This window comes from Leopardus geoffroyi, chromosome C1, assembly GCF_018350155.1.
Source record: "Leopardus geoffroyi isolate Oge1 chromosome C1, O.geoffroyi_Oge1_pat1.0, whole genome shotgun sequence".
Lineage (NCBI taxonomy): Eukaryota > Metazoa > Chordata > Mammalia > Carnivora > Felidae > Leopardus > Leopardus geoffroyi.
In genome coordinates this window covers 203,793,225-203,807,674 of record NC_059328.1, presented here as the reverse complement: position 1 = coordinate 203,807,674, position 14,450 = coordinate 203,793,225, and the positions used below count along the sequence as shown (strand labels likewise).

Sequence of the window (14,450 nt, the reverse complement as noted above, 5' to 3'; positions counted from 1 at the left end):
TGACTGGGTCAACTCTGACTGATGAGGGGCAGGTAGAAACATGGTCAATAGACCTACTGTCAGAGGAGGAATCTGGGCTTTAGTGAGGCTCCTCTCTGCCAGCGAGCAAGGCCCCAGCACGGCACTGAGGGAAGAGGCCCTGGCCCACCCGCGGCCCAGTATGCCAGCATTACCAGATGTCAGTGACTCCAGACACGGGGGTCTGATTGACAATCTCAGGTGCCACGAACTCAGGTGTGCCGTATTGGCAGTACTGGGGCTCTCCCGGAGTCAGCTCCTGGGCATTCCCAAAGTCACAGATCCTCACCTGCTCCTCACCCTCTGCGCCATCCCACACCATCAGATTCTCAGGCTGCAGAACACAAGGGAAGGCATGGGAGCTGAGTGAAGAGGGGGGGGATGCCCCACTGCCTGCCTCCCACGGGGGCTGCCTGCTCCCCACCCCCGCCTGCACCTCACCTTGACATCCAAGTGCAGCACATGGTTCTGGTGCAGGTAGCATATTCCCTCGATCACTTGTTGCATGTAGGCCCGGATCTGTGGAAACAGGAGGCCCAAAGTCCGCGGGGGCAAGGGTGGGGTATTAGGTTTGCTCACCATCAGAGCTGTGGCAAGAGATCAGGCCATGCCTGAGAAGTGGCCTTCAGATGGCCGGCTGGTGGAGGTAGCTGAAACATAGGTTTGGGGTTTCTGAGATCTGGGGCCTCCAAGTACAACTGTATAGGTTGGGCACAGCACAAATATAGGAGGGAGCCATTTACATTATAATAAGTAGAACTGTGCAGTGTACAATTTGTACAGCCCTCCATGGCAGGACAGCAGTGAGACTAAATAGAGTCGAGGTGGGGTGCCTCCCGAGAGAAATATCTGAGGAATGTTTATGGGGGGAAGACTGGGAAACAACACAGGTAGGGGCCAGTGGGCCTACTGAGATTTACAGAGGACTGTGCAAGTCCCAGCGTGGGAAGTCTGGTCCTGCCTGCCTAACAGTCCTCTCCACCACCACCCCTGGCCTATTCATGGGCATGGATGGCATGCCCAGGACCCACCCCTCAATTCTCAGAGCTCAGGTGGGTAACCACGGGTGCCCAACCTGACCCCTACCACCCACTGCCCTCACCTCAGACTCACACACGGTGGGTTTCCTGGCCATTCGCTCCAGCAGCTCCTCTGTGCATCTATGTCCCAGATCAAGGAGAACAGTGACAGCAGGGCCAATTCCTGGGCCCTCCCCGGGCAGTGCCCTCTACCCCTAGAGCTCAAGTCAGATCCCGGCTCTGCACAGAGTTCTCCTTCCCCTTAAAACATATGTAATACCAGTTCTGTGTTTCCACCCTTTCCCTATCATCTGGGTGCATAGATGGGACCACCCTGCTTGAACTCTCATTTGCTGTGGGGTCTCAGGCAAGTCACCCAACCTCTCTGAGCCTAGGTTCCCTCGGGTGGAGAACGGGGATGACATCTTCACTCATACCCCTCCGTTAGCTATTTAAAAAGGCCAAGTTAGAGCAGAATTTTGTGGACCATGGATGGAACTTCTTGCCTCTTTTTGAGAATGACCCGTGACATTTAACACATGGTCATTTTTCTGAGGTTTGGGCTCTTATAGTGCAGACTGGAAGGCTGGTGTGAAGGATATGGTCACCCTGCTAATGGGAGAGACAAGCTGACCACCTTATCACCGTGCGCCTCTGTTTAAACAGAGCTCTCATGGAAGGGCAAAATCTATTCTTCATGAAAACAACCTTTCAAATAAAACCAGTCCTGATGCTCATCTGAAATGGGGTCACTTCGAAAGTGGATATATTGGATCCACTTGGATATATTGTACTGTATTTCGTGTACACGCCTTTTGTTAGCCATGTGACCTTGGATGAGTTACTTAATCTCTCTATACTTCAGTTTTATCATCTGTAAAATGGGGATAAAAAAATTCCATGACATAGGTATACACGAGGATTAAATAGGTTAATATTGGCAAAACTTAGGAGCACTGCCAGGCACCCACTAAATGCTATGTAAGTTTAAGCTAAAAGGGGTGCCTGGGTGGCTCGGATGGTTGAGAGTCTGACTTCGGCACAGGTCATGATCTCTCAGTTCAAGAGTTCAAGCCCCGCATCAGGCTGTGTGCTGACAGCTCAGAGCCTGGAGCCTGCTTCAGATTCTGTGCCCCTCTCTCTCTCTGCCCCTCCCCCGCTCATCCTCTGTCTCTGTCTCTCTCTCTCTCTCTCAAGAATAAACATTAAAAAAAAAAAAATTTAAAAAGACAGGAGTGGGGGGAGCTAAAAAGTGTTGTTTTTTGCAGAAGTCTCCAGACTCTACTCTGTAAAGTTCTGACAAGATGTCTTCAGAACTCCCAATCATTGATGGGAACATTTCCTAATAGGTGGTCAGCACCTCCTAAAGGTCAATGGGACCACTTTGTAAAGTATAAAACATGTTGCTAATTGGCCACGTGTCCCCTACCCGCCCAGCCTATCCCAGGATACAGCTCGGTGACAATGACCAGTCCCCGACGCCTCTCAAAGGCCTCATGGAAGTAGAGGACGCAGTCGTGCTGGAGCCGGGCCAGCAGCCGGGCTTCCCGCCATGCTGATGCCTTTGGCTTGGCCTGGCTGGGGATGAACTTGGCTGCAAACTCCAGGCCGGAGCTTCGCTCCACCACGCGCCGCAGGTAGGAGAAGGCACCCCTGGGTGACGACACAGGGAGGTGAGGGGCTCCGTCATCGAGGTAGCCCTGGCTCTCCAAGGCCTCCTAGCCTCAGACCCAGGCGCCCTTGGCTCCCAGGCTCGGCACTCTCTCCCGGCCCCACACCTGCCGATCTCTTGATGGATGTCATAGAAGTCGCTGAGTCTCCTTCCTCGCTGTTCCTCGGCCTCCCCGGCCCCCTCTACTTCCATGGCTGTCTGGGCTGGGGAAGAGATGCCTGGTGTTAGGTGGGGGAAGGCAAGAGAGTAACGAGGGCAGAGACCGGGACAGGCAAGGCAGATGAAGGAGACAAAAGAGGACCAGCAATGTTGGGGGCCCGACGTGGGGTGCCGGCGCTGGAAGATAGTGGTGGTTTAAGAGGGAAGGGCCTGGTGAGTGGTTCCTGGCTGGGGGCTCACATGGCATTCCCGAGAACAAGCATTCTGCCTTTCTCCCTTCGCACTCCAGCCCACCTGAACGCACAGCCAACTCTGCTTTGCAGGAGACTTCGCCAGCCAGGTTCCGGGCAGTGCAGGTATAGACGCCTCCATCCTGGGTCCCTGTGCTGAGCACCACCAGGGAGCACTCGCTCTCTTCATACACGAAGCTCACATGGCTACTCTCGGTCAGCAGCACCTCGTCCTGCAGAGTTGGCCGTCACCTCCAGCCCAGGCCTGGCTTTACCTCTACCTGGGACCCACCTTTATCTCCATGACTGAGACCCAGTCTTAGCCCTACCTCAAGGGCCAGGAACACTCCTACCCCACGGCTCGATATTATCGCTGCCCCAGGGGCCTTGCTCCCTTCAGCACCCAAAACTGGCTCCACTTTATTTCCCAGTAATAGCCCTGAACCACCCACTTAGTCCCCTGGTTCCTGAAACACCCACGATTGTCACACGGCACCCTGGGTCCCATTTTCTTCTCCTAGCCACACCTCTGGCAGCACCTTTGTTCTTCTCTGTCCAGGCTCCCCTCCTCCTAAGGTTGCCAAGACCCCTCCTGTCCAGAAATCCCTTCTCCCTTACCCTCAGGCTCCCGGCCAGCCCCATGCTAGGACTCCCTGAGGCCTTTGTCACCCTCTGACCTTGTACCACATGATGTCTGGCAGTGGTTTCCCCTCAACCACTACAGCAAAGCGTGCGGTTTCCCCAGCCCCGACCTCCACGTCCTCCATGATGGACTCAAATCGAGGGGCCTCTGAAATACACAGGGGTGGGGTGAGGAAGGGAAGGTGACAACACTGAGGTCACGAGGGCGTGCCTTTTCAGTCCCTCTCCAAGCCCTCCCTCCCTCAGCGACAGGCTCAGGCAGAACACCAGAAGCCCCTACACCCCAGCACCCCACCCACCGGGGTCTCAAACTCGGCCCCTGGGAACACCAGAGTTCCTTGCCTGTAAATCCATATGTGATGTTCTCCAAATCCCAGAAAACCTAAGCCAGAGGGTGCAGCCTTGCTTTGCTGGACCCTCGGTGTTCATTTGCCAGCTCTGAAACTAGGAGATTTTCACACACAAAAGAAATCTGGATTTCCTGCCTCTCTTGAAAAAATCAGGATTGGCCATGCTGAGTGAGCCTCTTCCCTCACTGCATTAATGGGCTGGCGCAGAGTGGCTCGATGCTGCCCCCTGTGGGTGACCGCCCTTCTGCACAGCCCTACCTCGGGCTTTACTGTCCTGGGCCCCAGAAGGCAGCTCAGGCTGTGACCCTGAATTAAATTCGTGGATGGCATTGCCCATATCTTGACGTTTTCTCTCTGAATCTTGTTTAAATGCTTAAAGGGGCCTTTTGCCATCTGGGAGATGACAAGATGAACAAACAGATACCAATCCTCAGCTTTGCTCTCCCACATGTGACAGTGATTTCATTCTCTACGCATATCATGCGGTCATGTTATTTCCTGGCAGAGTGGCTTCTAATTCTCGGAATGGAATTAAATACCTATTGTAGCGTGCTTCACAGAGGAACCTGTGACTTCCCAGTGCCCCACCTCCTGAGCATGTTTGAGGGTCTCAGCTTTAAGAGGAGTGGGAGTGAGCAGGCCCTGAGGGAAGAACAGGGGCACAGGGCAGGGACCACCACCCATCACAGGCACCCAGTCTGACTTTGTAGAGATAAAAGGGGGGCACCCTGGGAGTGAAGAAGACCCTACCGTGGGGCAGATATGGAGGAAGGAGGCAATTCTACTTGCCCTGCCTGGGGGCTGGCGGGTGGTGGGCACAGTGGGAGGGGCATGAAGATCCAAGCCCCAGGCCTGTTCTAGTCCCGGCTAACTGGAACACAGTGTCTCTCTCTCTCTGTCACTGTCCCAGCCTGGCTGGGCTGCAGGGCTCTCAGTGGCCAGGGCTTCCCAAACCCTAAGGCTCTTCCTCTATCTGGGAAGAAAAATGAGTCCTATAGATGGTACGCTCAAGGACCAAAGTGGTAGCTGAGTAGGAAGTGTGTGTGTGGGGGGGGTGCGAGTGGAGAAGCTGGGCAAGGGAGGAAACACACAAAAGGGAGACAGGGACCCAGCCACCGATCACGGTGCCCACCCCCCATCCATATCAGGGCCAGCAGGGCTCCCTCACCTCTTCCTCACACACCCTACAGCCACTTCTCTTCCATGCTAAAGATTCCTTCCCACCCCTCGGGGAATCTGGTTTCTCGTCCAGAGGTGGTGGGGGGTTACTCCGTGAAGGTCAAAGGACTGGAAGGTTTCAAGTGAACTTGAACAATTTTTTAAAAGCACCAGCAAATGTACATTTATCCAGATATGATTGCCTGTGCTAACTAAAATGTCACTTTCTTTGCCTTTGGTTGGAATTGTATCTACTCAGCAGGTAACACTGTTTAGCTCATGCTGATCTGAAGTTCTGAGTGGCGGGTACATATGCCTAGAGTTAATTAACAAACCGGAAAACAAGACAATTACTACTTAACACATGCCACCGGTTGAGAGCCTACATCTTTAAAGGAGAAATTATAAAAAGGGTCCTCACTGCAAAGGCTGGCAGGGTCTGTCAAATAGACCAGTGCAAAAGGGCAGCCAGGGTCCCCAGAGCTGAGAGTCTGCTAAGCAAATGTGCTCGCTTGGGCTTTTTTCTTTTTGAAATTAAACTTGGTCCCCTTACACTTGTTACATTTGAGGTGCTATTTCCTGTTGTGTTTAACACAGGAGCCAGAAGTTGGCCCTGGCGTTGGGGATCCAGGCTTGAATCCCAGCTCCTGTCCTTATCAAGTTGTGTGACCTTAGGCCTGTTACTTAGCATACTCTCCAAGCCTCAGTTTTCCCATCTGTCAAATGAGGATAATAACCAGTCCCATATCGCAGGGCTAATGTAAATATTCCATGAGGTGATACACGGAAGGTATTTGGCACTGAGCCTGGCACATACTAGGTGCTCAATAAATATCTTATTCGTACTATCACTGTTATTTCTGCTAGCATTGGCATTATTACAGCCATTAGATGGCCAGGCCTGACAGGAGGGTGTATGCACCCGCGGGCATAAGGCAAGGACCGTGGGCCTGACAGGGAGGAGAGGGAAGGAAGTGTCCTGTCACCAACCTGCCAGCTCCAGGGTGACTGAGCAGGCCTGTGTGCCGTGGCGGTTGCGGGCAGTGCAGGTGAGGGGCCCCACGTCTCGGCGGCTCACCCGGCAGATGCGAAGACAGTACTGGTCATCATCCGGCTGGCTCAGCTCGTACACACCTGCCCGTGCCTCTAGGAGAGCCCCTCGGCAGCTAAGAGACACGACAGGGAGGTCACCCAGCATCCAGGCACAGGGTAGGGGTCAGGCCAGGACGGCCAGAGCTGGACAGCCACATGTGGGGAATGAGGCATGCAAGGCAGGGCCCCACCTTCTCCAGACGACCTGGGCCTCCACATGGTTGAAGGTGACCGTGACACTGGTGGGTTGTCCCTCCACCACATACACGATGTCCGGCTTGTCCAACACCGCGGGCGCCTCCTCGAGTGGTGGGCCTGGACGGAGAAGAGCACGAGCTGGTGCTGGGCTTAATACCAGGTCCTTAGTGTCCTGTATGCTCTTAAACACCCGCCAACCACCATGGGAGCTCCGTGTTTACAGATGAGGACGCTGAGGTTCAGAGAGGTTCAGCTATCTGTCTAGGGCGCATAGCCAGGAAGTAGCAGAGCGGGGACTTTGCCCCGAGCTTGTCTGACTCCAGAGCCTCAGCCTTGCCCACTGTGCATGCAGCTTTCAGGAGGAAAACGTGCTCGGACTGGTCAAGGTTGCCCCCAGCCGTGCTATTCCCACCACAGCTAGAATGTCTAGATCAGCCCTTGAGCCTCCACCATGAAGACCCAGTTCCCTGGCCCAGCAGCCCCAACCACCCCCACCCCCACAGAAGTACCCAGGCTCACCGTGCTCCAGCAGCTGCACAGGCTCAGAGGGGGGTGAGGGCTTGCTGCTGCTCTTGATGGTGGTGCTGAGGACCCGGAAGATGTGCTGGACCCCCTTACGCAGCCCCATGGCTGCCCACCCGGGCTCCCGCAGGCCCGTGGCCAGCACTGTCCACTGGTCTGAGCCCAGAACCTGGTGCTGCACGGTGTAGGTCAGGGCATCTGGGTCTAGTGGGGAAGCAGCTGCTAGAGGTGGGCATTGCTGGGACACCCCCTGTCCCCCCCCCCCCGATTCAGCTGGCTCAGGACCCAGAAACTCATCATTAGTCTGCTCTAAGGACCTGCCTCAGTTTCTCCTGTTGCTTCTGCCTACCTCCCATCTGCTCTTTCCAACCTAGCCAGCCATGCTCAGGGCCAACCAGGTGCCAGGCATGGGGTCCAGTTGTAGGCATGGAGGGAGTTTAACTCATATCCCAATTTCTTGCTACAACCTGAGATGGAGAAACTGAGGTACAGAGCAGGGAGAAGTCATATGCACAGGGAAGGGGAGGGTATTCCCAGGATCATGACCCAAACACCCAGTCCCTCTGAGAAAGGGAACGTGGAGGCCCCTTTGTGGCCTCCCCTGATGCGGACCCAAGGCTTTATCCACCTTGGAGAGGAGACAGGCATAGCAGCTCCTGGCCATGTTCCGAGTTCCCTGCTCTGTCCTACCCTCCACTGGTACACCTCTCTGGGTCCTGCCTCCCCATCCTGGCTCCCTGGGTGCCCCTGCCTGGGTGTCCCTGCCCACATTCCATCCCCACCCCACAGCCCTGTGCAGCCTGACCCACCAATAGCCATGTCCAGACTCCTGGGGGGGTTCCATGTGAGCGTGATCATCTTCCCAGTCACAGTCACCACCTGCGGGGCGCCATCTGGGGGGCCTGGAACCACATCTGAAAGCCAGAGGTCAGAGGTCTGCTGGGTCTTTTAGGGCCCAATGGCTCCGCAGGATCACCAAGCCTCAGGACAGTGGGATGGAGACCAGAGGCACAGCCACAGGGCCAAGGGCCAGGCCAAGTGGCTCCACAGGGTATAAGGGGAAGGGAGGCCCCTCCCTCACCTAGGCTTCTGTGTAGGCAGAAGCCAGCTGGACCGAGAAAGTGCCTGCCTTACCTGTGACATAGAGGTGGGCATAGCACGCAGCTTTGCCCAGCTTGTTGGCGATGACACTCTTGTAGACGCCGGCATGTTGAGGTCCCACAGCAGGGAACACCAAGCGGTGGACATCCCTGTCTGGGGGGTGGGCAGGGAGACAATGACACCAAGCATGAATGAGGAGGTTTGGAGGGCTGGACCCATGCCACCACAGGCCTGGCCCTTTACCCTCACCCGCTGAGGGAGCAGCGAGGGGGCAAGAGGGGGGCAGACAGCAAGAAGCACGTCCACCCTGCAGCAAACCCGATGTCCAGGCTGCCAAGCCTACACCTGCAGCCCTAGCCCCTCTTGGCTGTCCCTCCAGTGACTTCTCATCTTTCTCCCACACTGATTCACCCTCTGTGAGTTCCTACCCCGCTAACTACCCTTCATTTCTGCACCTCTGGCGGTCACACCTGGGCATCAAAGTGCTGACAGGTTTCATTCCTAAGGCCCCTCCCTCAGTCCCCTCTTCATCCCGCATGGCCACTGCTGGTCCCGTCTGCAGCACGGCACCCAAAAAAGCCCTCCACTGGCACAGTCCACGCTCTGCCAATGGCATTGCATGCTACCGCCCTACCTGGAAACCTTGACGGCACCTACCGCACTCGACGTACCTACTAGCATCCAAAGCCCTCAGCCCAAACACCCACCCGGCCATGTCTCCCTCTCTTCCTCCAACCCTGACAAGCCATCAGGTCCCTGAACAAGCCCCAGGAGTTCCATCTCCAGGTTTTTGCTCACGAAATTCCTCCCTTCTGGAATACTCTTCCCTTACTTAAGGCCTTCTCCTTCAAGACACAGATCAAGTGAATGCCAGCCTGGGAAGCCTTCTCTGTACCCCCACCCCTGACTCCCTCCCTGGGGTGCCCGGCACCAGGCCCGCACTGCTGTGGGTAGTTCTTCCTCTTTACTTACATGTGTCGTGGCTCCTTAAAGACAGGGCTAACTTGTCCTGTCAGGCCCAGTACCCGACGCCTTACACACAGTAAGTGCCAAAGATGTTAGATTATAAATTATAATAAGAGTTGTCTGTTCTGTGCCCAGTCTATGCCAGCTACTTGACATGTACTTTTTTCCATAATCCTTTCAACAACCCTGCGAGATGATCCTCATTTTACCAATGAGATCAGAGACATTAATGGACTTGTCCAAGGTGACCCAGCTAATGAATGATGGAACCAGGGCTTGAAGTTGCTTCCCTCTGATTCTGATCCTCCTTTTCTACACTGCGATCCCTGAATGATGATAAGGAGGCCATCTCAGGCGGGGGTGTGAAGGGGAAGAGGCCTGCACTGTCCTCCTTCACGTCAAGGCCATCCCCAAACACCCCTCCCCTCTCTTAGTGGTTATCGCCACGTGAAACACTCACCCATTCATTTATCTCTGCTGACACTATTTATAAAGGAAGAGAGACCAAGGGCTGCCGCTGACCCCAGATACAGACAGAGGCTGAGATGCCAGCTCAGATCCCAAGAGACACCCACCGGGGGCCTCAAGCAGAATGAGAGACAGGAAGCCTGTGGGCTGAACAGACAGCCCGAGGAGGGGGCTGTGAGGAGAAGGGTCACAGCCACAGTGGTGGCACTGGACAGTGGGGTAGGGGAGTGGGGCACAGGTGACAGGGGGCATCCTGGTTAGGAGGTGGGTGCCAGGGTCAGATGGTGTTTTTCTGCCTTTGGGCAAGTCCCTGTCTTTCTGTAAGCCTCAGTTTCCCTGCCTGCAAACCAGGATAATAGTACCTGCCTTATAGGCCCTTGATGATGTCAGGCCTTCAGCACTCAGGGCCTGGCACTCACAAAGTGCTCAAGAAAGATAAGTTCTGTCATGTCGCAGCGGTAAGAGGCACCCATCACGGTCGCAGCATGGGCTGTCCGATGGGGTTAGATAAATCTTTTCCCATGAGACTCAGATCCCTTCCAGGATGGAAATGAGATACCGCCGAGAGAAATATCTGAGGCGGAAAGGACACGGTCCCAGATACGTTCCTCTGTATTTCTCCCCTGGCTCCTTTTCTTTATTTGGTATTGTTAACAACCCTGGCCAAGCATCCTTCCGGAGCCAGACGCTGCCCACACTGGCCTTTTCACTGTAATTTCTCCAGGAAGGTGTGAGCAACACTGCTTTATGAACAAGGATAATAATGGCAACGACAAAAACAACAGCAATAATAATATTTTTAACATTTACTGACCACTGGCTATTTACCAGGCCCCACTCTGAGTGCTTTATATGTATTAACTTATTTAAAGCTCATAACAAGCTTTTATAGATAAGGAAACTGAGGCACAGGGAGGTTCCGTAACCTTGCCCACAGTCGTGCAGCTGGTCAGCAGCAAGTTGTAGGGCCTGTCCAGCAAGTGTTAAGGGGCCACCCCAGGCGCAGAGCGGTGATCCAGCAGGTGGCGCCGTGCAACTCAAGGAAGGAGGCCATGACCTCCTAGCGCCTGTGCACTCCCCTCCCCGCAGCGCCCCATCCCTGGGCAGGCTAGAAAGGGAAGGCTCAAGGGCAGGGAGAAGGTGAAGGTACTGTGTGTGCAGAGAATGCCAGAGGGGACACTCCCCAGGGTCCCTCCCTAGACACATACACTGTGTCATGCGCCGGTCATCACTGCTCTGGATGCGGTGGCCATTGTGGAACCAGCTGATGGTGGGGTAGGGCAGGCCGGTCACCTGGCACTCCAGCATGGCCTCCTTGGCCAGTCCCACCTCCAGGTCCTGCAGTGGCCGCAGGAAGTCGGGCATAGACAGCCGCTCCAGCTCGCCCTGCTCCGGCTCCTCGGGGATAGAGGGCATCTTCTCCAGCTTTGAGCTGTAAGAACAACAGAGCTGCCCAGATGCCCAGAGCAGCCCCTCCCACCACGGGCCGAGGCCACACAGAGGCAGCCCTGGGAGCCCCGGGCGCGCCGTGGTACCTGGGGCCGGTGGCAGCCGTCCGAGGCTCCTCCACGTAGAGCTGGGCCGAGCACTGGGCCTGGCCGTGGGCGTTGGTAGCGCTGACTGCGTACAGCCCCTCGTCCTCACTGCCCACATGAGCGATGTGCAGAGAGTGCAGACCTCCTTCCTGCCGCAGCCGCAAGTTCTCGCTCTCCTCCACCTGGTGGCCTGGGGGAGGGAGGGGCGGGCATGCAGAGCAGGCTCAGTGGGGGCCCCCCACCCGGCCCTCTGGCCCTCAGGAGGTGCCCAACATCTGCAGGGTGGAGGGCCATACCAAAATGAGTCCAGGTAACGGCAGGGGGCGGAGTGCCGCTGATCTTGCAGTCGAAGCGGGCCGCCCGGCCCTCCAGCACCTCCACGTCCTCCAGCAGCCGAGTGAACAGGGGCGCCAATGAGGGCCGCACCGTCAGCCGGGCGCTGCAGGTCAGCTCATCTAGTGGCAGGGGGGAGGTCAGCACTGGGGCAGGGAAGGCCACGGAGTCCCAGGAACCCAACCCGCAGGTCCTGCCCTCATATGCCAGGCAGGAGAGGGGAGCTGGGCCAGGAGCTGGAGCCTGGGCAGAGCCCAGCAAGGTCCCCAGACGCCAGAATGAGGTAGTAGGCAAGACCCAAAGACCTGGCCTTCTCAGGAGGGTGGAGGTTGGCGAGGGAGGGCGGCAGGCTGCCACGGTGGTTGGGGAAGCAGCAGGAGCCCCTCGTCACCGCCCCTGCCCACTCAGGACGAAGCTCCGCTCAGCTCCGGGAGAGGGGCCTGGAAGCCAAACCCCGACCCTCCCCCACACCTTTCACCTCCCCTCGGAACTGTCCTCTGGGCCTGGGCTGTGCCTCCACTCCTCCCACCCATCCCAGACCCCGTGAAGCTAGCCCACAAGGAATCTTCTGGGGGAAAGAACAGCCCCTTATGCCAACCAGATCCTTTCCTGCTTTACAAAGACTTCCAGCGTCACCTGAGGGGCTCATTACCACAAGCTAGTGAGGCGTCATCTCTGCTCTTCCAGTGAGGACAGAGACCAGGTCAGAGATGTCATTAATAATAATAATGGGTGACATTTATCAGGTGCCACCCTTTGCCAGCCTTGTGCTGTACTTTGTTCTTTACACATGTTATCTCATTAATCTGACCAATTCCCCTACAAGATAGCGAGTCTCGTGATCTCGTTTTACAGATAGTCTAAAGCTCAGAGAGATGTAGTAACTTGTCTGAAGTCACGTGGCAGTGCGTGGCAGGGCCAGAATTGGAACCCAAGTCCGGGTGGGTTCTGCTACACCTCAGCAGACTGGTTCTCTACGGGAACGGCAGCTGACATGGACACAGAAGGCCCTCTGTGCCAGGCGCTACTCCGCGTGTTGAGGCAAGTGTACCGCATTATCTTACTTTGCGCCCAGCTCCTACACTTCCGGTCCCCTCCCCCCAGCTCTGGGGTGCCCATGGCAGCCCTCGGGTTTGAGCGGGCAGTTACCTTTGGCTGTGCTGAGCTTGCAGGTGTAGACACCACTGTCGTCCTCATGCACAGACGTGAGCAGCAGCTTGCATTTCCGGCCATCGAAATGCATCTTACATTTGAGCAGTGCGGGCTGCAGCAGGCGGCCTCGGCAGAGCCAGTCTACCTCCACGTCAGCAGGACCTGCCACCAGGCACTCAAACAGCGCCATCTCCCCGGCCCCCACGTCCACGTCCTGCAGGGGGGCCAGCACGGCCAAGGACCGGCTTTCAGGATGTGCTGGGGGGAAAGCGGCCACAGGGGGGCACGCGAGGAATAGAGACACACGGGGTGAGGGAGACACACACACACACACACACACACACACACGCACACACAAAGAGACAGACAGATACAGAGAGAGAGATGCATTTTGTTCCTTTGGAGACAGGGAAAGCCCGCCCACCCGGCCAGGACAGCAAGGAACTCCAGGGCCTGCCTTCAGGATGGCAAGCTGGGCCAGGGAAGGTGGACTCAGGGGAAGCGGGAAGGAATCAAGGGCAGGGAAACTGAGAGGGCCACGTAGGGGCAGAGACGGCGGCGGAAAAAAAAAAAAAAAACACAGCACACCAGCTGGGTACAAACTGGACTTTATTTGAGCTAAGAAACAACTTTTTCCAAATACCTCCACACCCATTACAGCAGGCCCTCACTCTTTGGCCAAGCCTGGCTAACACCCTCATTTCCAGACAGAGCATCCCAGGCCCTGACAGTGAAAAGGGGAGCCCCAAATGAGCCCTAAACCTGCCCAGAGCAGGACTTGGTCAGGCCTCCTCATCAGCATAGGGCCTGAGGCCTCTGGCTTTTAGTCTCTTGTGAAATAGAAAGTGTTGTGCCATTTGAAACCCACTTCTGGAATGGTCAGTGCACTGCCCCCCACTTCATGAGCCTCTTGTCAACAGCCTCCTGCCCTCCTAGGCCCCTCCATCCTGCAGAGGCTATGCCCTGGCCTGTCCCGCTCTGCCTCACCCCACACCAGCTCAGAGGCATCCTTCCCTGACTGTCACAGACACACAGACAGACAAACGGAGAGACAGACAGGGCCTGTAGCAGCGGTAGCACATGCGCTCGCTGGGTGCTCCCCTGCAGGGAGAAGTTGGGAGGGGGGTGTCTTGATACCCCTCATGGCTGCCCCTTCCTGGCACTCAGTCCATGTGGGGGCTGCCCAGCCATATGTCCACTTGGGGAAGAAGGGTCCCTAGGGGCCCATGGGCTATCCCAGGATGCTGCATAAGGTGGAGAGGGGAGGGAATGGGAAGCTGGGACAGGGTCCAGGCCGGCGGGCCGGCAGGGTCTGTGGGCAGGAGGCAGTGAAACACAGCGAGGTCCGAGAGGTGCCTGAGACAGGGGCGCGGCTCGGAGGGTAGCGGGGGGAGCGCAGTCGGCCCCCTGAGCTCACTCGCCTGTGTACAGACAAAAACCTCAGTCAGCAAGCGGCAGGTTAGTGCAGCACACGCATACACGCACGCACGCACAGGCACGCACACCACGCAGACCTGGCTAGGGCCCCTCTACGTGGAGACCTGCCTCTAAAACTGCCAGGGCACGCTGCCACTTTCAGTTCCCTCCAAGATCAGCCTTGGGATGGGGGGATTGGCAGCCAGCCAGAGGCCGGGCAGAGACCGCAGAGGTCTCTGGGGTTCCTGGGTGGGCAGAAGCTGTGGGCAACTAGGGAAAAGGCATCAGGGGTACCCAAAGCCCAGGGGATGTCAGGAGGAATCCCAAAGAGAGAGAAGCACTGAGACATGGGTTAAGACAGAGAAGCAAGGCAGAGCCAGACCCTGGAGGGGAAGGAACTGGCCAGGGAATGGGAGCAG

General features: G+C 56.5%; 1 protein-coding gene across 17 annotated transcripts in view; it reads right to left on the bottom strand.

Moving 5' to 3' along the window:
* The window catches only part of SPEG (striated muscle enriched protein kinase), a 56,595-nt gene that overhangs the window by 13,261 nt on the left and 28,884 nt on the right, over positions 1 to 14,450 (bottom strand). For 12 of the 17 annotated variants that reach the window (XM_045481366.1, XM_045481360.1, XM_045481364.1 and 9 more), the window contains 16 exons: positions 12,613 to 12,873; positions 11,427 to 11,585; positions 11,131 to 11,320; positions 10,804 to 11,027; positions 8,195 to 8,314; positions 7,870 to 7,974; positions 7,058 to 7,264; positions 6,532 to 6,655; positions 6,239 to 6,414; positions 3,776 to 3,888; positions 3,163 to 3,331; positions 2,816 to 2,912; positions 2,490 to 2,690; positions 1,121 to 1,178; positions 460 to 537; positions 174 to 352 (listed from right to left, as the gene is read on the bottom strand). In XM_045481366.1, the coding sequence (XP_045337322.1) occupies positions 174 to 352; positions 460 to 537; positions 1,121 to 1,178; positions 2,490 to 2,690; positions 2,816 to 2,912; positions 3,163 to 3,331; positions 3,776 to 3,888; positions 6,239 to 6,414; positions 6,532 to 6,655; positions 7,058 to 7,264; positions 7,870 to 7,974; positions 8,195 to 8,314; positions 10,804 to 11,027; positions 11,131 to 11,320; positions 11,427 to 11,585; positions 12,613 to 12,873 (2,461 nt within the window). Of the gene's footprint in view, positions 1 to 173; positions 353 to 459; positions 538 to 1,120; positions 1,179 to 2,489; positions 2,691 to 2,815; positions 2,913 to 3,162; positions 3,332 to 3,775; positions 3,889 to 6,238; positions 6,415 to 6,531; positions 6,656 to 7,057; positions 7,265 to 7,869; positions 7,975 to 8,194; positions 8,315 to 10,803; positions 11,028 to 11,130; positions 11,321 to 11,426; positions 11,586 to 12,612; positions 12,874 to 13,207; positions 14,037 to 14,450 lie in introns of those variants that run through there. The other 5 variants (XM_045481376.1, XM_045481378.1, XM_045481377.1 and 2 more) reach the window with 3 other exon arrangements.